This window comes from Mugil cephalus, chromosome 13, assembly GCF_022458985.1.
Source record: "Mugil cephalus isolate CIBA_MC_2020 chromosome 13, CIBA_Mcephalus_1.1, whole genome shotgun sequence".
Lineage (NCBI taxonomy): Eukaryota > Metazoa > Chordata > Actinopteri > Mugiliformes > Mugilidae > Mugil > Mugil cephalus.
In genome coordinates, this window is record NC_061782.1 from 26,187,295 (window position 1) to 26,210,723 (window position 23,429).

A 23,429-nucleotide genomic window follows, 5' to 3' on the forward strand; every position below is an offset into this window, starting at 1 on the left:
ATCTCCAAGTGAACCACCAGTACATGAACGGATCACTTACTGATTCGTTCTTCAAGTGAACCACCAGTACATGAACCGATCACTTACTGATTCGTTCTCCAAGTGGACCACCAGTACATGAACGGATCACTTACTGATTCGTTCTCCAAGTGAACCACCAGTACATGATTGGATCACTTACTGATTCGTTCTTCAAGTGAACCACCAGTACATGAACGGATCACTTACTGATTCGTTCTCCAAGTGAACCACCAGTACATGATTGGATCACTTACTGATTCGTTCTTCAAGTGAACCACCAGTACATGAACTGATCACTTACTGATTCGTTCTCCAAGTGAACCACCAGTACATGAACGGATCACTTACTGATTCGTTCTCCAAGTGAACCACCAGTACACTGCAGGTCGCGACTCAGCCTCTGTGTCATCGCAGACCATTGGTGCCTACACAGAGGCTGAGATGCCGGAAGCCCCGCCGATAGAAAGAGCTTTCTGGACCAAACGACTTTAGGGACTGGAACACACATTGTTTTACGTTTATAATTTGTTTAATTTCTGCAATTAAAACACATATTGTTTAACATTTATAATTTGCATTGCCTGCGTTGTACTGTTAATCACCGTTACGGTTTTAATGGTGGGGGTGTGGGTGGGGCACACATTATTTTTATTTTATAAAACTTTTTTTTATTATTAAACACAAATTATTTAACAGTACACCCAGATGTGATGCAAATTGTAATGTTAACGCCCACATTTTTTTTTTCAGTTATATTAATTTCCACAATTGAAACCCACATTGTTTTACATTTATAATTTGTTTAATTTCCACAATTAAAACACACAAAAAATACGATTGTAATGGTGGGGTACACATTATTTTTATTTACTTAAACATTTTTTTTTTTTTTTTATTAAGCACAAATTACTTAACAGTACAGCCCAGATGATGTGATGTTAACGCCCGTGTATGTGAGCGTGGTGGCGGAGGTGGGGGTGGGGGACTGACTGACTCTGTGAACGAATCATTTGAACCAATCATTTTAATGAACTGATTTATTTTTATTTTATAAAACTTTTTTTTATTATTAAACACAAATTATTTAACAGTACACCCAGATGTGATGCAAATTGTAATGTTAACGCCCACATTTTTTTTTTCAGTTATATTAATTTCCACAATTGAAACCCACATTGTTTTACATTTATAATTTGTTTAATTTCCACAATTAAAACACACAAAAAATACGATTGTAATGGTGGGGTACACATTATTTTTATTTACTTAAACATTTTTTTTTTTTTTTTATTAAGCACAAATTACTTAACAGTACAGCCCAGATGATGTGATGTTAACGCCCGTGTATGTGAGCGTGGTGGCGGAGGTGGGGGTGGGGGACTGACTGACTCTGTGAACGAATCATTTGAACCAATCATTTTAATGAACTGATTTGACTGATTCGGTACAGTAAAAAGAACGATTGTTCCCATCACTAGATCAGGTGTGTTCCTCACTGACAAGCGTTCCTTTGTAATCTCTCAAAACACTGTCTGTCTAAGCAACACTGTATGCACTATGGGTTGAACACTTCTGTGGAGGAGTCCAATTACATTGATTGGAAACACAGATGGAGTCTAATTTGGCTAGAAGTTAATTTCTAATCCTATGGTGCATTTTTCGGTAATTTTCCTGAATAAACATATAAATACCACAACATATTTTTATTTTTTTGTTTAATTGGGTTGTCTTTGTTAGCTGTCAGACCTCGTATTAAAAACCGACCAACTAATGTTTTGAGTGATTTTTATGCAGAAATGTAACAAATTTTGAGGGATGCAATTACTATTAAGCTGCACTGTACACATTAAATGACCATCTGAAAAGAAACAGTGTGCCAGGACAGCAGCGTGATTGAATACAATTTCTTTAGGTGAGGGTGGTGAGAGGTGGGGACCAAGAGAGTAACTGGTGTGTTTGATAAGAAGAATACATGCAAGATGAGTTTTTTTTATACATTTTATTGTAAAACTAGGAAAGAGTATTGTGATTCATTCATAAGACAATATGTATTTACATGGTAAAAGATATGCCTGGATATGCCTGGTTTTGGCCTGGTAGTCATCTGCAGAGGGAATCTCTGAGTTGCTCATACATCTTCTGGTCCTGCACAGAGAACAAGCAAGAATCACTGCATGTTTGTAATTATACCAAAATATAAATTAATAAATAAAACAGCTTCAAAAGTTTTTTTTTTTTTCACATAATTGATGACCTCACTGATTTAATGACACACTGCTATTTTTCTAAACACACCCCTTTCAAATAATTGTCCAATTACACAGCCTTAAGAGTGTACATATCATGAATGCTGGGTCTTGTTGGTTTTCTGAGAACCTACCACACCTGCTGGTAAATTGTTTGCCATGTAGCAATAAAAAATATACTAAAAACCTGGATTAATCTGGTTTGTCACATTGGACTGCTATTATTTTGAACACTACTGTACCTAAAGATTTGCCATAAATAATTAAATAAATACCTAAAGACATGCCATAAATGCTATTTATGTATCCATTTATTTATTTATTAATGCATGCACTTTAGCATGCACAATGAAATGTAATCCAGATGAAGGGGCTGTCCATACTGGTTGCACTTTTCCCTATTGATTGATCGGCAAGTGCACATATCGACTGCACATGCCTTGCTTTTCACAGTCAGCCAGGTAGTTCAAACTGAAATGGCACAGCAATAGCAAGCAGAAGCCGAGACGCTTAGCACTATATACTTTTTGCATTGGAAAACCTGTCTAATAGCCTGTTGCATTTACAGCCGTGGCCAAATGTTTTGAGACTGGCACAATTACTAGTTTTCACAAAGTCGGCTGCTTCAGTGTTTTTAGATCTTTTTTTCAGATGTTTCTATGGTATTCTGAAGTATAATCACAAGTGTCAAAGGGTTTTATTGAAAATTACGATTTATGCAAGGAGTAAATATTTGAAATGTTGGCCCTTCTTTTTCAAGACCTCTGCAATTCATCCTGGCATGCTGTCAATGAATTTCTGTGCCACATCCTGACTGATAGCAGCTGATAGCATTCTTGCATAATCAATGCTTGGAGTTTGTCAGAATTTGTTGTTTTTGTTCGTCCATCTGCCTCTTGAAGATTGACCACAAGTTCTCAATAGGATTAAGGTCCTGGGTGTTTCCTGGCCAAGAACCCAAAAGTTCTATGTTTTGTTCCCCAAGCCACTTAGTTATCACCTTTTCCTTATGGCAAGGTGCTCCATCATGTTGGAAAAGGCATCGTTTTTCACCAAACTGTTCTTGGATGGCTGGGAGAAGTTGCTCTTGCAGGATGTTTTGGTACCTTTCTTTATTCATGGCTGAGTTCTTAGGCAAAATTATGACTGAGCCCGCTCCCTTGGCTAAGAAGCAACCCCACACATGAAGGGTGTCAAGATGCTTTACTGTTGACACAGGACTGATGGCAGCGCTCACCTTTTCTTCTCCAGACAAGCTATTTTCCAGATGCCCCCAACAATTGGAAAGGGGATTCATCAGAGAAAACGATTTTACCCTAGTCCTCAGCAGTTCAGTCCCTGTACCTTTTGCTGAACATCAGTCTCTCCCTGATAATTTTCCTGGAGAGAAGTGGCTACTTTGACCTTCTTGACACCAGGCCATCCTGCGAAAGTCTTCGCTTCACTGCACTCACACCTGGATTCCGTCATTCCTGAGCAATTCCTTGTACTGGTGGTGCCCTGATCCCACAGCTGAATGAACTTTAGAAGACGGTCCTTGCACCTTGGCCTTCTTCACAACAATTGAATTGCTCTCATTGAAGTTCTTCATTGTCCGATGAATGGTTGAGTTAGATGCACTCTTACTAGCAGCAATATCCTTGCCTGTGCAACCCTTTTTATGCAAAGCAATGATGACTGTGCATTTTTCTTACAAATAACCATGGTTAACAGAGGAAGAACAATCAGTGCGTTTACATGCAGAGTTTAATCGAGCTCTGCTTAAAATTCGACTTTCTGACTGCAGTCTTTGTTCCCGTTTGCAGCGCAAGAAAATCGAATAACTGTTCTCCTCTTTCACACTAGGTGGCGATACGTGTCTTTTCAGCGGGATAATACCACGTCAATACGGCCTGATTTTCATATAAAAAACAAGAGTCGTTCATGCGGCAGACTGACATTTCAAACAACAACGGATAATAGTACATTTTTAATCTTATACGTAATGTTCGCGCTACTTCTGATGCAGGTAAGATCCACGCAATGCCTCAGACGGCTCCGTTTCTCTTCTTCTGCGATCCACTTTCTTGGACGTGTTTGTTCCGGGGTGACACGCAAGCGCAGCGGTGGTGGAGCATGCGCACACGCATTATCCGATGAAAAGTCCGATTCCAATCGCATTATCTGGGTGTCTCAATCGGACAATGAGAACTCCGGTTTTAATCGGAGTAACGTGTTTACATGCACTTAAGTTCTTCTGTTATAGTCCGATTAAGGCAATAATTAGTTTCACGTGCATATAAACGCACTGAATAATTTCAAGCACCACCCTCCTCTTGAAGCTTCCAGTTTGTCATTCAAACACAACTAGCATCACAAGTGATCTCCAGCCTTGTTCTTGTCAGCAACAGTCACTGACATGATGTCAGCTGGTCCTCTTGTGGCAGGGCTGAAATGCATTGGAAATGTTTTTTTGGGATGAAGTTCATTTTCATGGCAGAAGGACTTTGCAATTAACTGCAATTCACCTGATCACTCGGCGTAACATTCTGTAGTATGCTGCCATCAAAAAAAACGAGGCAGTAGACTTTCTGAAAATTAAAATTAGTGTCATTCTCAAAATTTTGGCCACGGCTGTAATGTCTTACACCGGCACAACCGCTAACCCTCAGATATTCTTGTATTTGGAGGAAGTGGTACATTGCTTGACCATGTCTGACTGCCACACGGTTGGTCGCCCAGTGTCTGAGGTTAAATGCTTGTGTCATTGTACAACGCTAAGCTCCTCAGACCTCCTGGTTTGAAGTCGCCTCCTTTGGCTCCCATAGACATAATAAAAGAGTAGATGCCACATTGACTGCTACCAGTCCACGACCTGACGAGTCATCTTGGATCGGTCATCAGCTCCATTAACTTACCTGTTTAACAGGAATTAATGTGACCAGAACTCACAGGATTCTCAAACTATTTTCCTGCGGTTTTCTTTGCTACAAACGTCAGACGTGGATATCATACAGGATTATTATTGACATTTTCATACATACGCACACAGTAGGCTTAATAGTAATAAAATATTTTGAGTCTGTGTCCAGGTACATGATGTTTGTAGTGTATCAAATAACACACATACAAAGAAACAGCACTATTCAGCTCTTTTACTTAATTAAAAATAGAGGAAATAATGTCTGATTCTCTGAATATAATTATATGAACTTTATTTCAAACCAGCATGGTCCATATGTGTTATCATTATAACATAGATAACACAAAGATATTTGAAATACGGAAAATACATCTGTAAAATTAAGTTATTCGCACCAATATACAATATATACAATAATATATAATACATATATAGACATACAGTGTTATCTGTAACAAACTGGAAATATATTTATAATAATATGCAATATATATTATATGTATAGCCTATCTTTCTTATTTTATGTTATCTAATCGGTCTTATTTATTTAACGTAATCTAATAACCTATCTCATCTAAAGTTAGACTTTAACGGGGGAATTTTTCACAATTTTTACACGAGGGAAATTACTTGGTCACAGTAGCTTAGTTGCACATAAAATTAACACTCTCAAAAACCACAAGTAAAAACAAAGATAAAATAAAACAAGCTTTGATTAAAATGAAAAATAAATATTATCTAGTACAATAAAATAAAATGGTGTAATCAAAAAACTTCCAGAATTAGCATTAAACAAATTTACAAAAGTAGTTGGCAAAACTCATCTGTACTCACAGAGAACTTGAGATTTTTGGCAGCAGGATCAATGGACTGTGTGCGCTTTAGTGTGTCATGAGAAGTGCTTTGGAGACCTGGTTCATGGGACCACAGTGAGTCTTTGCCCAGAGTCAGACTCTACAGGCAGACACAGTCCTTTTGAATTTACATCCCACTCTCAGCTGATAAGGAAACAGCGTTGATGAAAAACAACATGACGACACAATCCACACCACTGTTGCTATACAACTGGCAAAACATCACCTTGGACACTATTTTGACAACTACTTTTTGCGTATTTTAATAATGCTAATTCTGGAGGTTTTTTGATTATGCTTATTTTTTATTTTACTTTAATTTAATTTCATTTTATTTATCTTTCTTGTGGTTTTATGAGTGTTTACTTTTATGTGCAATGAAGCTATGGTGACGAAGTAATTTCCCTTGTGGATTATTAAAGTCTGTCTGTCTGTCCAAGGTGATCCAGTTGTTTGGTCAGTTGCATAGCAACAGTCGCATGGGTCAGGTTGCATGGTGTTTCCTTGTCATCTGAAGGAGGGACGCAAACAGCAACACCCAGGAGCGTGTCTCCATCTGCCCATAGAGTCCCGAAGCTGGGCATAGATGCACTGTGGTCTGTATGAAGCCAGATCTCCAAAGCACTTCTTGATGAAAGGGGTTTAGCTAAAATCACTGAAAGAGGACAGTTTTAAATAGCATATTTCTTTTACTACCCTTCTGAAACGAAAGAGAGGTGAGTTTGGTGATGTGGTGAAGGCTTATTTTAAGGAACATGCGCACAACCAATGACAACACTGAAATGTTGTCAGAGGACAGAGGACATGTCCACTGCAGACAGGGACACAGTGTCATCCCGTACCACCATGTTGCCTGACTGACACCCAACCATCAGACAGTGGAAGATGGACTGGAACTGGTGCGCAGATGGATTCTTGCTCCACATTTGTAGGGGAAACACACAAAAGATATACAGCACATAAAAAATTATGAAATATATTTTCAGAATTGATTGTATTTAGAAAAACATGAACACTACCCAAGGCTTAAACAGAAGCTCCACGTGGTACAGGCTGAAGCTGTATCATATATATAGCATATTTGCTCTGAACCAACAAAAAACATAATATTATTGTATATGGAAGTAGGAAGAGTGGGTAAATGCCATGACAAATATTTTACTAGCTAGAGATGGATACAATCGTTCTGTCTGTGCCACCCTGTGTAAAATACTCTGGTCAGTGTTATACCAACGGTTAACGGTATTCATAATGTCAGTTGTAATCTATATCTGCATTATAGACACATGATTTATAAAGTTTCACAGCTTTAACTTTCATAGCATAACATTAACTTTTATAACTAGCAACACGCTAGTAACATGAGTTAGCCTTAATTAGCTAGCCATGACTGAACAGATTATTACAAGACAGTAACTGTTGAAACGACTACATACAACCAATATAGATGTTCAATCTTACTTGTGAGGAAAAGTAATTCCTGATGTCCCGCTTTGTACGTTCCGCTGATTTTCCAGAAGAAGCTGCACAGTGCTCCGGTCCAGTGTTTCAGTACCGTAGTAGCTGCAGCTGGAGGCTGAGTTTAGACCGGTCCAAGATGGCAGCAACGTGTCTCGCGCTGGAGCAGTCAGGGCAGTGTCTACTCTTTATTGACAGTATATCCATGAATGCGACGTCTACTCTTTATTACCTGTCTATATTAGCTCCTGCCTGGCTGGCTGAGAAAAGCAAGGCACGTTCAGTCAATCCGTGTCCTTGCAGATCAGCCAATAAGCGAAAGGTTCAGCTACCTCATCTGCATTACATTTGGTTGTGCAGTGTGAAGTGTGCGCATCAATAAATAAATAAATAAATAACTAGCATTTCTGGCATATATTTAGTTTTTTTTATTATTATTATTATTGTGACAGAATTAAGCCTTCATAGAGGGAAAGTAAAGTCTGTTAGTGTTACAATTTTATCGATCTAATACAAGCTGGTCATTAAACTTACCTTCAAAACTATTAGGATATAAATGTTAACACAGTAATAGCTATACTGTTTACACTGTCTTACCTTTTTGGACACAGAAGGACGAACTTTCTTGAAGGCATCCTCAAAATTGGCTTTGCTCACTCTGATGTCAACAGCAGTGCCAGAGACAAATGTGTAACCTGTGTGCAACAATGAACAGCTTTAAGCTAAATATCACAATGTGAGCTGAGAAATACCATTTAGTTTACTTCACTGTACAAGTGCGAATTATGTTTTCTTCTTTTGCACCGTGTACACTACGTATCCCTCTAGCAAGCGCAAATAAGGAAATAGAGTTGCTAAGATCACTTAAGTTGGTGGTGAGGGCCTGAATTATGGATGAGTAAATGCATAGACAAACATAAACAGGACCCTAACTTACTCCAACATCCATTTAGTAATTCAAAAGGCATTGAAAAAAGGCAACTGGACTTGTAGAATTCCTTGAAGACATTTTTGCCACTTATCAGAATAACTTCTTGAGAAGTGATGAGAGGCAAAACGTCTTCAAGAAATTCTACAAGTCCAGTTGATTTTTTTCAACGCCTTTTGGATCTCTCTGTCTTAACCTGCAGTGTAGTCTATTACACTCATTTGTCTTTAGGCAAGGTTCCTGACGCTGGTCTGCTGTGAGTTAGACCCAGAGACCTAGGATACTTGAGTATCACAGTCACTGTTTTGCACATTCATTATTAAAACAGCTTTATATGTCAATGGTCTTGACAAAAACACATTATATAAAAATATAATTATTCTATATCATTAATGGTACAATCAATCAAAGAATGAGAATTAATTCAATATAGGAACTGATTTTCATTGTTTTTTTGGAAAAAAAAATACCATAAAAATTCGCACAGCAAGCAGCCTGTTCAAATGACATACAGTTTTACAGTCACATCTTTAAATGGTAATACTGAACAGGTATGCTGAGGTAGGGGTGAAGTTACCACAAGAAGCAGCTGAAGCATGCTGGGATTTCAGGTAGGCTCTGAAGGCATTAACAGAGGCTTCCCTCACTAATGCAGTCAGGTCTGCTCCACTGTATCAAAGACATAACGCACAATTAGACTGGATCAACTTTCAGTCATGCAATGGACATGTTGAATATACAGCAAAAAAAAAAAAAAAAAAAAAAAAGATCCTTTTTCTCCAGCTGGGACTTACGTGAAGCAATCACAGCGCTCATCAAAAGCTATCTCTTCAAGGCTGACATCCTGCTCCAGCTGAGGTTTTGCGCCCCCCTTTCAACAAATGAACGTTGATTCAGGTAAGAAGACTCTACAGCAATTTCATTTCTATGCATTCAAAGTTGATCTGACACGTGGTGAGGCATTCCAAACTTTGTTGTGAGCTTAGCAAGATAAAGGGGCCTTGGACGTCCACAGAAGACAACAGTGGTGGATGTTTTCAGAATCCTTTCCATAGTTAAGAAAAACAACTCCACAACATCCATATTTACATCATACCTTTAAACTACGTGGACAGATATATGGAGAAGGCTTGAAGAGAAGATCTTATCATCTATAGAAGACTACTTCTACTCATATTGACATAGTATAATATTGTGTGATTGTTTACTGGAAAGCATGTGAATAGTGCGTGTTGCTTTAATTTATCTATCCATGCAGGTTATTGTTTTTATAAATAAAAATTTAAAAATACCATTGTGACTAGATTTAGCCACCCACTTTGAGGTAATTCCTGGTATTTGATTATTCCATACCTTTGTAATGGTAAGCAGGATGGCGTGACGGTCTGCTGGAGGTGGCAAACCCACATATAAGGTTTTATCTAGACGACCTGGCCTCAGTATTGCAGGGTCAATTATATCTGGAAACAAGAGAGTAACAGTGATTTAGTGTTTTGATTAACAGCAAATAATGACTTTGGTTAAAAATACTTTTCCAAAAGCCATGCATTAAAACAGTGCTCAATGTAATAAAAGTAATAAAATTAAATAAAATTTCTTCACAGATTCACAGATCAAATTTCTTCTGATCTGTGATTAACATTTACCTTTTTTATTATTTACATGTCTGACAATGTGTTCTCAAATTATTAAACAGGATATAAGGCTGGGTGATTTGGGAACTTATTCTGAGGAAGCTCTAACCCATGACCCATGATATAATGTCCCAGACCTCTGGGACATTATATTCCAGTCCATCTGATGCTGCCAGGTTGCACCTCTGACTGTCTAGGAGCTCAGTGATGCCCTGGTCCAGATATGGGAGGAAATACCCCAAGACGCGTCTTTGAATTCATCCCTCTGTAGTTTGATCATTTTCATTTCCATTATATGAAGTGGAATACTTTTGTTCCTAACACGTAACCCAGTCCATATGAGTTTACATCGATCATTATTAGAAACACTGAGAAATAACATTGCATTACATTATATTGACCATCTTGTGACAATGCAATATTCGGCTGAGAAAGTTTTGGATGTTACTAAGACATGTACTCCCTACCTAGATTCCAAAAAAAAAACAGCATAAGATGTTGACCTGGCCTACGAATTCCCTGGATAACAAACTGATCCACGTGGGACCCAAAGGCTCCCACTAACAACATTCTGGCACCATCAGAGGGCCTATAGTGTATCAGAGACACAATATACAATTGTATAATAGTACACAATATTAGGCCCTAACGTTATGCCTGATAAAGTGTAGATAGCGAGTATAATTGTTGTCCCTGCCTTTTGTCCCTTTTTGTTTCAAAGTGTTCTTTTAATTTTATTTTTTGAGCAGTCTAGTTGAGTCCATCTCCACCATGATTGTTGCTGCAGGTTAAACAATTATGGAAGTGTCCATGAACATTTCAGCAAAGATGGCAGACAGCCTCTAAGTCAGACCTGGGCATTTTACGGCCCTTTGGGCATTCCCGTCTGGCCCGCGGTATGTCAGTCATAAGCACAAATGAACAAGTATTTATACTGTGCATGCAATACGACTGTGTTGCTTTTATTTTGAGCCATGATGTATTATTTACGTCATGACACTGTTAGTTCGTTAATTCTTCAAAAAGTAAGATTGAAACAGCTTCTTGCCATCTATTAACCCTCAAAAGCCTGAACGGATTGCTGGCATCCGTCAAAGCGGACGATTTTGAATTACCGTAAGTCACAGTGGTTTGCGCTATTGACAATATTCATTGTGACTGAACACTGGTTAGTTGTGCTTTTGCCTGGAAGACCTTCGTGACATCTCAAGGGTATAACTAACTTTGTTTTTACCAACCAATTCCTCCAAACAACTCTCTCTTACTGGGGCTCCGCGATCGTTACTCTCCAACCTGCAGCCGACAGCGGCAGTGCGTCATCATTACCATAATGGCAGCGTTTTTTCTAGAAAGCGCAACTTGAATATTGTCCATCGGGTAGTTACGGTAATTTAAATACAGCAAGCTTCTCTTTGTGGGCAGACTAACATTCAGGTCTTAAAGGGTTAAACATTTATTGAGCTTTATTGAGATACAGAAAATAATTCATGTAGCTACATGGTCCCTCCTTGGTCCACTGACATTTTCCAAAGAGGACAAAGTTTCCAAAACTACAGATTGATTGTGTTTCATTTTCATCTTCAACCTACGGCAAAACTCATAAATTTAAATAAATATTTACAGAATATTCTTATGTTTCTGATTACCAGTAGCAGCTTATCAACATATATAATTTACTGCTTTTTACAATGGGAGAAAATTAATATTGAGCAGAATTACGTTCAAGTTATCATTTGGTTTGGCCCTCCAACACAGTTCAGATTTTTCATGTGGCCCCCTGTAGAAATGATTTGCCCAGCCCTGCTCTAAGTGAACAACATTGTGATTGTCAGGTCTGGGTAACAAAGCAACAACTACAAACTAGGGTAGTGACACAATGAACAAGAGATCATCAAAACCTTTACACTGTTGTCTGTAGAGGTTCTCAGTCATCCAGGTCATCGTAATCCAAAAAAGCGTTGAATAAGGTCAGCTGGACTTGTAGAATTTCTTGAAGATGTTTCGCCACTCATCCGAGTAGCTTCTTCAGTTTTGATAAACTAGTGGGAAATTGAGGTTTAAATAGGAATAAACTCTGTGGGTAACACCCACCAAGAACTTGCTTGACCAGAAACTGGGGTCACTAATTACCACAATGGCTGGTACTTACCTGTCCTTGAATGGGGGGAACTGTGTACCTAGGCTAACTTATCCTATGAATAGAGTTCTAACGAGGCTATTGTCCATGGGAGCCTGGAGGCTCAATGTGTGAATGTTGTTGAAACTTCTTGGGGACAGAAGTCAAAACTGATTTATAAATAGTTGGTAAATTAAATCTCAGTCCACCTCCTCTGTTCAGAGAAGGTTTCTCCACTTTGACATAGATGGCTTCCTTAACTCCTCTCTAAAAACAACTGTCCTCTCTGGCCAGGACTTTGACGTTGGTATCCTCAAAGCAGTGTCCTTTGTCCTTCAGGCGGAGGTGGACTGCTGAGTCGTTTCCTGATGAGCTGGCTCTCCTGTGTTGGGCCATGCACTTGTGGATGGGTTGTTTTGTTTCCCCAATGTACAAGTCTGTACATTCCTCGCTACACTGAACAGCGTACACTACATTACTCTGTTTCTGTCTAGGTGTTTTGTCTTTGGGGTGGACCAGTTTCTGTCTTAGTGTGTTTCCAGGTTTGAAATAAACTGGGATACGGTGTTTACCAAAAATTCTCCTCAGTTTCTCTGATACACCAGCTATGTAGGGGATGGTGATGTTCTTCCTTTTGTTGTGCTCCTCTTCCCTGTCCTTCCTGGGATATCTCTTTGAGCCTTTGACAAAGGCCCAGTTGGGATATCCACATGTCTTGAGGGTTTGTTTAATGTGTTTTCCCTCCTTGTCCTTGCCCTCCTGTCTAGTGGGGACAGTCTGTGCTCCGTGCTGGAGGGTTCTGATGACTCCTAGTTTGTGTTCCAGAGGGTGGTGTGAGTCAAATAACAAGTGTTGATCGGTGTGTGTGGGTTTCCTATGTACTTCTATGTAGAGGCTTCGATCTTCTTCAACACGCACCAAACAGTCCAAAAAGGCCAGACAGTCCCCGCTGATGTCCTCCCTGGTGAACTTGATGTTGCTATCCACTGCACTGCATTGATGTGTTGTGTGAAGGATTCCACCTCCTCTGTCCTGATTTTAACCCAGGTGTCGTCCACATATCTGTACCAGTGGGTGGGAGTGGAACTTGCAAAGGTGTCTAGAGCTCTGGTCTCTACTTCCTCCATGTAGAGATTGGCCACGATCGGTGACACTGGGGACCCCATCGCACAGCCGTGTTTTTGCCTGTAGAAACCTCCATTGAACTGAGAGTAGGTGGTGGTCAGGCACAGGTTGAGTAACACACAGACTTGTTGTTGCTTGAGGTTGGTTCTTGAGGCCAAGGTGTCATCCTTTTGTAGTCTTTTCCTTACTACATCCGTGGCTTCTCTCGTGGGGATACAAGTGAACAGTGAGGTGACATCATAGGACACGATGGTTTCTTCTGGGTCCAGTGTGACGTCCTTGACTTTGTTCACAAAGTCCCTGAAGTTTTCGATGTGGTGTGGGGTGTTGCCTACTAACGGAAACAGGATGGATGCCAAATACTTGGCTTGCTTCTGTCCCCAAGAAGTTTCAACAACATTCACACATTGAGCCTCCAGGCTCCCATGGACAATAGCCTTGTTAGAACTCTATTCATAGGAGAAGTTAGCCTAGGTACACAGTTCCCCCCATTCAAGGACAGGTAAGTACCAGCCATTATGGTAATTAGTGACCCCAGTTTCTGGTCAAGCAAGTTTCTGGTGGGTGTTACCCACAGAGTTTATTCCTATTTAAACCTCAATTTCCCACTAGTTAATCAGAACTGAAGAAGCTACTCGGATGAGTGGCAAAACGTCTTCAAGAAATTTTACAAGTCCAGCTGACCTTATTCAACGCTTTTTTGGATTGCTTTACACTGTTGGCTTCTTATTACCCAGCATTATTCAATTTATGTGCTTTCTTCTGTCTCAAATAATTATGCAAGATTATTTCAGATTACTTAGATGCAACTAGCAGAAGAGACAGTTGCTTATTTATATTCTAATATTTTGTTTTGATGTGGAATAACTAGAAGGTATCATAAGATGGAAAAATGTGTCCCTTTCTGACAACCAAAGAACCTGCAAAATCTCAGCTCTATATATGTACCTGGTCTATTTGTTGCAGCCATGATGAAGACCTGTCGTCGCGCCTCTAAGCCATCCATCTCTGTAAGCAGCTGGTTGACGACACGAACACTGGCTCCTGACTGAATGCAAACAAACTCTGTTTATACAAACATATACTGAATGCCACCAGGTCACTACAACACAAGCTGTATGAAACCCTTGACTGCTTCTAGTGTCTTTATTATGAATTTCATTATGTCATCCTAAAGGCCGTCATGAACTAAGCATGATGGTCTGATGTGCCAAAATAATGATTATTCGTATCAGAGTCATGAGGCCCATCCCTCTCACCTCGTGGCCAGAGCGGCGTGGACACAGAGCATCAATCTCATCAAAAAAGATGACACAAGGAGCTGAATTGCGTCCTCTCTGGAAGACCTGTCTGACAGCACGCTCACTTTCCCCCACATACTGTACAAACAAACATAGAATTATCATTTAAACTTATAGACATATTACACATTACAGAGTTTTTGATGTCTTTTGATACCTGCTCTGTATCCGAGGAGAAGATTCAGCTCCAGATATCGGGCTCTGTGCAGGACACAGTGATTTATTCGAATATCATCAGCCTTTTGAAAGAGCAGGGGTTTTTAAAAAATAAACAGGCACACAGCTCTCACAGCAGGAGGTCAGACCCGGGACTGCTGGCAGTGTGAAAGCACAATAAGGCGGGTCGACCCACATCTGACCTTCCGCTGTGAGAGCTGTGTGCCTGTTTTTTTCCTCCCTTTCATACGTCATCACGTCGACATCATCATCACACATTTAAGTGCCACCCCTGCTCATCCGGACGTTTGTCAGGGGGTATTCTTTGAACACTTTCAGTTTGTTGATGACCCGAAGAATGGATCGGTCAAACCCCCGCTCTTTCAAAAGGCTGCTGATATTCAAATAAATCACTGTGTTCCACACAGTGCTCAAAATCTGCCGCTGAATCTCCTCTTCTCCTTGGCTACAGAGCAGGTTGTGGATCTCACAGTCTTGCATGTGTTGGCAGTGTGCTGCCAAGATCAATAAAAAAACTGTGCCATATCGCTATACAAGCTATATATAAACACAGTTCACATCAGGATTCCCTGATCGATGTCATTTCCCGAACATGGCGTAGGGATAATTCCCCTATGTGCTTCCATGAACGATCGTGTAACAACACATTTGATTTGCTTGATTGAAAAAATGTACAAAAATGTATGCAAAAATGTGACAGGCAGTTACATCAACATCATTGTGTAAATTAAGCCGTCCCAGGTCGATTGCCGGGTCATTTGACCCGGGATGAAATGCCGGCTTAACCCTGGTCTACACTGTTTTTTCCCACAGCACGAAAGGGGCTCTTCCCAGTTCCCAAATACTGAGGGGATGAGGAAATGGTCTTCTTGGGGTGCACAAGATTTGGCTTTGGCCTTGTTTTTATATAGTCCTTTTCTACCTATTGGTACCTCACACATATTCATACACCAAAAGTCATGCATTCAGAGCAACTGGGGGTTTAGTGTCTTGCTCACTTCGATATGTGGCACATTTAGGGATTGAACCGCCAACCCTCTAGTTTGTGGACAAACGCTCTACCAACTGAATGTCAGGTGTTTTGTGCTTGACTGGATTTCTCCTTTTTTTCCTAGAGGGGTGAGCCCAACTTAAGCGCAATTAGCTGATTCTACCACCAGCCCTCTTTTGCTCATGGTGAATCTCTCAGAGCCTGTCAGAGATATAGCAGATTTTTACTATGGTTCTCCATGACTATCAAAATGCCCCTGCAGCCTCACTTACCATGTTGAGAAGTTCTGGACCCTTGACAGAAATGAAGTTGAGGCCTGACTCACTGGCCACTGCCTGTAAAGAGAGGGCACAGTAACATACCATAAGACATGGTGAGATAATCAATCATAGAGAGTCAGGGAAAATATAATTCTTTAGACTAAGTTAAGCCCAGGGTTGCCCTGAGCCCACTTCCCAGGGCTGTCCACAAGTGCTGGCTGCCGGCCATATAGCCCACTACACAATTACGTCCATTTAGCTACTTTAATGACTATTATTTTTATAGCCCACAGGCTCTAAATATTATTTTCGATTTTACGATAATGTGAAACTGAACCGCACTCATTTAAGTTGTGATTTGCACAGCTTGTACCGATAATAACCACAAATTACTCTGATCCCCACCGACTTCATTGATCAAGGGAGAAAAACTCATCTGCAGTCCAGACATGTGGTGTGCGTGTGTGTGTCTGTGTGTGTGCACTCAGCGGAGTCGGTAGTGTGCTGGGGCCATCGGAGGGGACAAAAGCAGAGATAATGCTTCTTTTGTCTCTGGTAATCCAGTCTTCTCTTCAAGTGTTATTATTTATATAATAAATTAAAAATAAGTAAAAAATAATATAAAAAATAAATTAAAAATAAGTAAAAAAATGACAAGATGAACCTTGACTAGATGTAAACAGGAAGTGGCTTATGAAGTGCTGATAGCATTCTGGACTTTTGTTTAATGATATTTAACTTTTATTTCAGAGTATTTTTATTTGTACATACCAAGTTTTAATGAAAAATAAATATGAATATGGTGAATTCATATTATTATTACATTTATGACCAGTGTATATGATCATAGCTACTACCTGTTTCTTGAAAATCTTAAACCCTAAGCTCACAGAAGTGTTTTTTAAATCCCAATCAAATCTATAATTGCACTAGTGTGATGAGGAACCTTGGCCAGCAGTGTTTTTCCGCATCCTGGAGGTCCAGCCAGCAGAATTCCAGATGGAGCACTGAGCCCCAGAGCATGGAACTGCTCCGGAGAGCGCACTGGAGCCTGCAGGGGACACACATATAAACAACTGATTTTCTATATGTCAACACCCAATAGAAAAAGTCTAGTGACAATGAACTAGGTCAAACATGGGCCAGGCTTATCAGGGGCAATAACCCACTGCACTCCAAAACAATCCAGTGAGTTAATCATGTACTGTGGATAATATCACACAAATACACGTTAAAGACTCGGATGGAACAATAGATCAAGATGACCATAACAAAAATTAAATCAAGATAAGGGAGAACAAAAAAAAAAAATAAATATTTCTGCAGGGATTACATAGTTTTTCCAAGTTCTATGGTCAATAAAGGAAACAAGAGCATGACAACAGACAAAAAAATAAATAAATAAATCCTGAAAATGTGAAGAAGTCTACTGTTTACCAGTATAGCCATGGTAAGCTCCTCTCTGATGTCCTGTAGGGCTCCAACATCCTCCCAGGTGACATCAGGCACAGTGGCAAAGCCCTCCCTCTTAGCAGAAGGTTGGACACTGGCCAGAGAGTCCTGGAAATCTGTCATGGCAATGGACAGGCCAGCCAACTCTTCCTCTGACAGCATTTTTGTGTTTTTCAGCAGGTGTAAGAGGTTCCATAGCTCTCCCTGCCAGATGTAGCACATCATTTATCAGGATACAAGAGAAGCAGTAAAAAAGGTTATTGACGCTATATAATAAAATAAAACTGAATATGAAATTTTATGTTATCAAAAAAACAGACCTAAATTAACATGAATAATACCCATGTCTGGAGAGGACTTATTACTTTTTATTAGAGTGGTTTATATAGTGCACTGGTAATATATGTACCAATGCACTTCCAGTTTAGTCACTCTGCCTTTGTTAAGAGCTCTGTTTTTTCCAGGGATATTTGTGCTTTAAGAATATGCCTCATTTTGAGCGGTGTTAAAAGGCGTTATGAGAAACAAAGAAGTTTTATGTTAAAGTCCGTCACTTGCTTCTAATTGTAGGTTGTCGTGGAGCAAATTGAGAAACTTGAGTAACATGGGATAGGAACTGAAAAACAAACATGCAAAGTTGCAAAAGTAGCCTGAGTTGTTAAAAGCATCTGTGAAACCACACGTGGTGCCCGAAAAAGTTGAAGAAATGGAATCCTGCAGCTTTAGAGTAAGCTGAGTTTTTAGCTGTGTTTACATTACAGTTTTTCACAAAAGCAATATTTCTAAAATTTCAATTAAGTACAATTGATGGTATAACAACACTCGCCACTTAAAGTCCTTTCTGAGGTGAATAGATAGCAGAAGCAGAACCATAACTTCCAAATTATTTGGGAATTATTATCTCATTTTTAAATAATTAACTGCCTGCACAATAAATACTATGACTGAGTGTGAGCCTTCTGTTGTCAAAGGTACAGTATCATGCTGAGTTGCCCGTTGTGGTGGAGTTCCTCATACCTGCAGGTGATTCTGTCCGGACCCTTCCTTAGGTACTGGGATTACGTCTGCTGCATGTTGTTGACGGTCCTCTTCAGCTGTCAGTCCATCAGTCTGAAATCTGTTTTCAGACATGTCTTTAGTAGTGCTCTGGATTTGTCTCTGTGGAAATGCCATATTTTCCAATAGAACCCTGTTGACAGCATTCATGGCAGCTTCACGGCAGAGAGCCATTAGGTCAGCACCCACATAACCTGGGGTGAGCTGTGCCAGATGTTGGTAGTCAAAATCTTCTGGTAGCTTAAGCTTTCGACACAAAGTCTTCAAGATTCTGTCAAAACACAAAATATTCTGTTGACAGGGATATAAAAAATTCTACACACAGCAGGTATTTCTGATGTAAGACAAAAAAAATAATTCAAAATGATATAGCCTACCCGACTGGGGATTACCAGCAGCAGGGTACACTTCTGCTCTTTTAGGCTTTAAAACCTTTCCCGGTACAATATCCAATATCACAAGTAATATCAAGATTAAATTTGTCATTGGACTTGGCCTTTACAATTTCTTTTTCTTTTCTTTTTATTGATATGAGCAAAAAAACAAAATTCTGAAAAACATAGAATATCCAAAAAACCTTAAAGAAAGGCACCAGTCCCTTAGAACTGAAGATGTTACTCAGATGAGTGGTGAAACATATTAAAAAAAACAAAAAAAAACAAATTCAAGTCCAGTTTCCTTCCTTTAATATGTTTTAGATATACCTTGACCTGGATGACTGAGAACCTTCACAGACAAAACCAGGGCAATTATTATGTATCTCCCCATTAGATATTCTCTTGCACAATCACCCTTGACATCACAGAGCATGGGGAGATATTCACAAAGTAGGGATAGGAGGAAAGACACTATACACAGTTTGCTCTATCTGCTGAGCCACAGCTGCCCACGTCATGTTCAAAGTCCAATACAGTCATGGTCTGCACGGAGGTTTGCATCAAGAGCAAATGAGAAAACGTTTGTGCAAACATTTGCTTTGCAAGGGTGTATCCAAAGGACGCTATTCACAAGGTAGTCAATACCTATGTGATTATGGATGACCAGAGCAAGTGGTTACTGGCCAAACCAGAATTCTTCAGTGCCTTATCAACTTAAAACCTGTTCTGTCTTGATACAGAAATCTGGAAGACAAGCTTGGATTCCAAGCTTGGATTCCAAGTCAATTCTCTCGATTGTAAAGTGCTCATTGGCCCCCAACCTTTCAATGAGAACAGCAAGATCTGAATAATTGGTCAGAGGTTCCAACACCAAGTGCCATGCTATACTAACCTCATCTCAAGCATAACTCTTGCAAGATAGAGTGTGACAGTTCACAAGATCAGACAGCAGGTGCTGCTAATTTAGGGGGGTTGGAGATTGGAGAAGTGTGCCTATGAAATGGTCATACGTCAACGGTCAGAAGCTTCTAAACAAATGTGATGGCAGGTTGTCTTTCAACCCTGCACAAGCTACATCAGTGTCAAGGTAGTAATACAGGCCAAACTGCGATAGAGGAGATACTGGGAAAAACAGAAAGGAACATGATACTTGACCTCCTTCATTAGTTGAGGATAGGGTCTCCCAAGAGAGGACTTATACTATTTGGTACACGAATGACAAAAATAGATGGACCAAGATATAAAGACATTTCTCAGACCAACAGCACTTCTTCCAAAAGGCAACTCAAAACTTGCTGTAAACTTTGTATACCTGGTGGGTGACTTCACTGTCGTGTAATGGCTGAGAATACTTCTGTAACAATTTGTTGTCCTTATTATTGTGCATTGTCTCTATAAATGCGAAACAAGTTTTAGGGACCACATGACTTGTCATTTCACATGAGGAAATTATAGTTGGAGAGAGAATGATGCATGTCACAGTTGCTGTTAATCCGTTCACATCCACAGAGAATGGAGAGAGACTGATGGTTTAATGTCTTATCATTCCAAGTCACAGGGAAAGAGTTGACAAAAATAGGTCAACTACTACGAATGGCTTGTCTCTTTGTTTTAAGTTAAGTTTAGCTTAGTGTTTATTTTGGAATTCGCCTCACTTTTTGGCTATTTTGAAGGTTAACTTAGTTTTAGGGTGTAAGTGGCCAGCGGGATGATTTGTTGTATTGTCCTTGATTGCCGCACCCTGTAAAATTTAAAGGGAAGAGGGTGGATAGTGACGTCACACGCCAGTTTGTCGACATGGGTCAAGCAGGCGATCGTCGGGAGAGCAGACAACTAATGTAACAAATTGGTCCAGGTTGGGTACATGTTGCCATTTGATAAGGCTGTTTCAATCAAAGCTGCACTCTTGGTAGGCGAAGAGAGGTATGTTCATATTAAGATATTAGGGACGTGCTATTGCTTTTGAAAAAGGGCTATGGGGTGCAGGGTATTGATTGTTAGTGGGAGTGTGTGTGTGTTTTAAGGAAATGTGATAATGTATTAAATTGCCTACTGTAGCAGTTGTTGTGAATTATAAATGTCATGTTGTGTGTTGAGATGCATCAAATGTTAATATTTTAATATTTTTGCATGTTAACAGACTTTTTTTTTTGTTTGCATTTGTTTTCGTTTCACGGTACGGGGTACTGAACGGAAGAATAAAGTCGTACCAGCCGAACTCAACGCTGTGTTTATTGATGCCAAGGGCTGTAACAGTGAAACTCTACGCTGCACTGGATTCATCTTCTAACGAGCGCCATCATCCACCAGTCGACTCAGCATGCTACAATTGCACTTACAGACTTTGGTAGCTGAGGGGTAAAGTCTCTCGCAAAGACACGGTTTTAAGCAAATATATGCTTCTTCAATTACACAGGACAGCAGATAATGAAATACTTGGAGTATAGTCATAATTTCTAAAAATGTGTGTCTGCATAAATGTTTGAATTTAAAAGCTGGTTAAATGTTAAAAGTGCATCTCAGGCCAACATAGTATTTTTATTTTTCTAAATTTTTAAATAAATGGTATTTGATGATGGAATTTCCCAGAGTGTGAATTTTACAAGGGTCTAGTTGTGATATGGTTTGGTACATTGAATCTAAAAGTGTAAATGTCTGATATGATATGGTTGGTGGTTTAAAGCATTGCACTCCCCTCTGATATTCCACCAATCGGAGAAACAGGCAATCAGCGTGATGTTAGCCCACCATGGTGGAAAGAGGTTCAGGAGGTGCAAGAGCCTCTTCAGCCCCGGGACCTAATGGAGTCCTGTATCAGCTGTATAAAAGTGCACCAGATGTATTGAGATTTCTTTGGAAATTGATGAAGGTAGTTTGAAAGAAACAGGCCAGGGGATTTTCATTCCAAAAGAGAAGGGCTCAGTAGAGATAAGTCAATTTAGACTGATCAGTTTGCTTAATGTTGAGGGGAAGGTCTTCTTCAGTGTTGTGGCACAGAGGCTGTCCAGGTACTTGGAGGAAAATGGCTTGATTGATACATCGGTGCAAAAGGCTGGAATCCCTGGCTTTTCTAGCACACCAGTATGATTTGGCATCAAATTCAGTTAGCAAAGCGAGAAAAGAGAGACCTGCATGCTGTATTTCTAGATCTGGCTAATGCGTTTGGTTCCGTTCCTCACAGTTTGTTATGGGAAGCTTTTGATTTTTTTAGAGTTCCAGGCAGTATCAAAAGCCTAGTCAAAGCATATTTTGCAGATATACAACTCTGCTTTACCACAGCAGAGTATATTACAGCATGGCAGCAGCTGGAAGTAGGCATCACGGCAGGTTGTACAATCTCTCCACTAGCCTTTACAATGGCAATGGAGGTGATTAGTATGGCCTCAAAATGGGTGGTAGGTGAAGGAAAGTTGCATGGATGGCTTTGTCTCCCCCCAATTAGGGACAACATGGATGACATGACGACTGTGATGTCAACTGCTCCATGTACTAGCAGACTGCTGGATAAGTTAAACAGCAACTTGCAGTGGGCCAGGATGAAGGTGAAGCCGAGTAAGTCTAGGAGTATCTCAGTTGTTAAAGGAAAGATAGTAGATAAGAAATTTGTCATAAAAGAGGAAGAAGCAGAAAAGAGGAAGATGGTAGTGGAGGAAATTCATAGGCAAGAGGAAGCAATGAGATGCACTAAGGCAGTGTCACAGGCTAAGCAAGGACAGTGAGTGAACTGGGAGAGTGTAGAGAAAAGGAAGGTGTCGTGGAGAGAGCTGTGGAGCATGGAGGCTAGTAGGATTAGATTTATGATAGGATTTATGATATATTTATGATGTGCTGCCATCTCCCCAAAACCTAAACCAGTGGATAGGGGAGGATGCTGCCTGCCCACTTTGTTCTTGTGTATGTACGCTTAGCCACGTTTTGACAGGTTGCAGGGTTAGCCAAGGGAGATACACCTGGCATCACAACCAGGTTCTGAAATGCTTAGCAGCGGCAATTGAGGAAAAACGGATTGAAGCAAATTCCTCATCTGCTAGAAAGGAGAATAAGCATATTATGTTTGTTCAGGAGGGAGATACGGCCAGACCAGCGAGATTCAGGCATAGCGCGGGGAAGTCAAGTGTGGGTGGAGCCTGGGAGCTGAGGACCGATTTACATGGCGGTTTGAATGTTCCACAACAGATAGTCGTGACCCTCAAAAGACTGGACGTGCTGTTGTGGTCTGAGAAAGAAAGGATAGTGTATTTTGTGGAATTAACTGTCGTGTGGGAAAACAGAGTTGAAGAGGCGAATGAGCGCAAGAGAGATAGATATGCGGAGTTGGCATCGGAAGTGGAGCAGCGAGACTGGAGTGCCTGGGTGCGCCCAGTGGAGGTCAGCTGCAATGGATTTGTTGCAAAATCCACCATTGCTCTCCTGTTAGATCATGGCACAAGGGATTGTAACATCTCATCCTATGTATTAATGAATTTGAGAATAAATTAAACTCCCTGGAAAACTCAAAGCCAAAGTCACCTTGCTTATTCTGTAGAAATGA

At 40.1% G+C, this 23,429-nt stretch overlaps 1 protein-coding gene across 4 annotated transcripts in view; it reads right to left on the bottom strand.

The window, feature by feature from the left end:
• Window positions 1–406: 406 nt before the first annotated feature.
• nvl (nuclear VCP like) overlaps window positions 407–23,429 on the bottom strand; it is a 62,388-nt gene continuing 39,365 nt past the window's right edge. For 3 of the 4 annotated variants that reach the window (XM_047603259.1, XM_047603261.1, XM_047603260.1), the window contains 11 exons: window positions 18,483–18,792; window positions 17,451–17,669; window positions 16,960–17,064; window positions 16,026–16,088; window positions 14,544–14,663; window positions 14,233–14,332; window positions 9,763–9,869; window positions 9,204–9,280; window positions 8,987–9,078; window positions 8,079–8,176; window positions 4,415–7,667 (listed from right to left, as the gene is read on the bottom strand). In XM_047603259.1, coding sequence (XP_047459215.1) covers window positions 7,572–7,667; window positions 8,079–8,176; window positions 8,987–9,078; window positions 9,204–9,280; window positions 9,763–9,869; window positions 14,233–14,332; window positions 14,544–14,663; window positions 16,026–16,088; window positions 16,960–17,064; window positions 17,451–17,669; window positions 18,483–18,792 — 1,387 coding nt within the window. In that variant the 3' untranslated portion in view covers window positions 4,415–7,571. Of the gene's footprint in view, window positions 2,167–4,414; window positions 7,668–8,078; window positions 8,177–8,986; window positions 9,079–9,203; window positions 9,281–9,762; window positions 9,870–14,232; window positions 14,333–14,543; window positions 14,664–16,025; window positions 16,089–16,959; window positions 17,065–17,450; window positions 17,670–18,482; window positions 18,793–23,429 lie in introns of those variants that run through there. The other variant, XM_047603262.1, reaches the window with a different exon arrangement.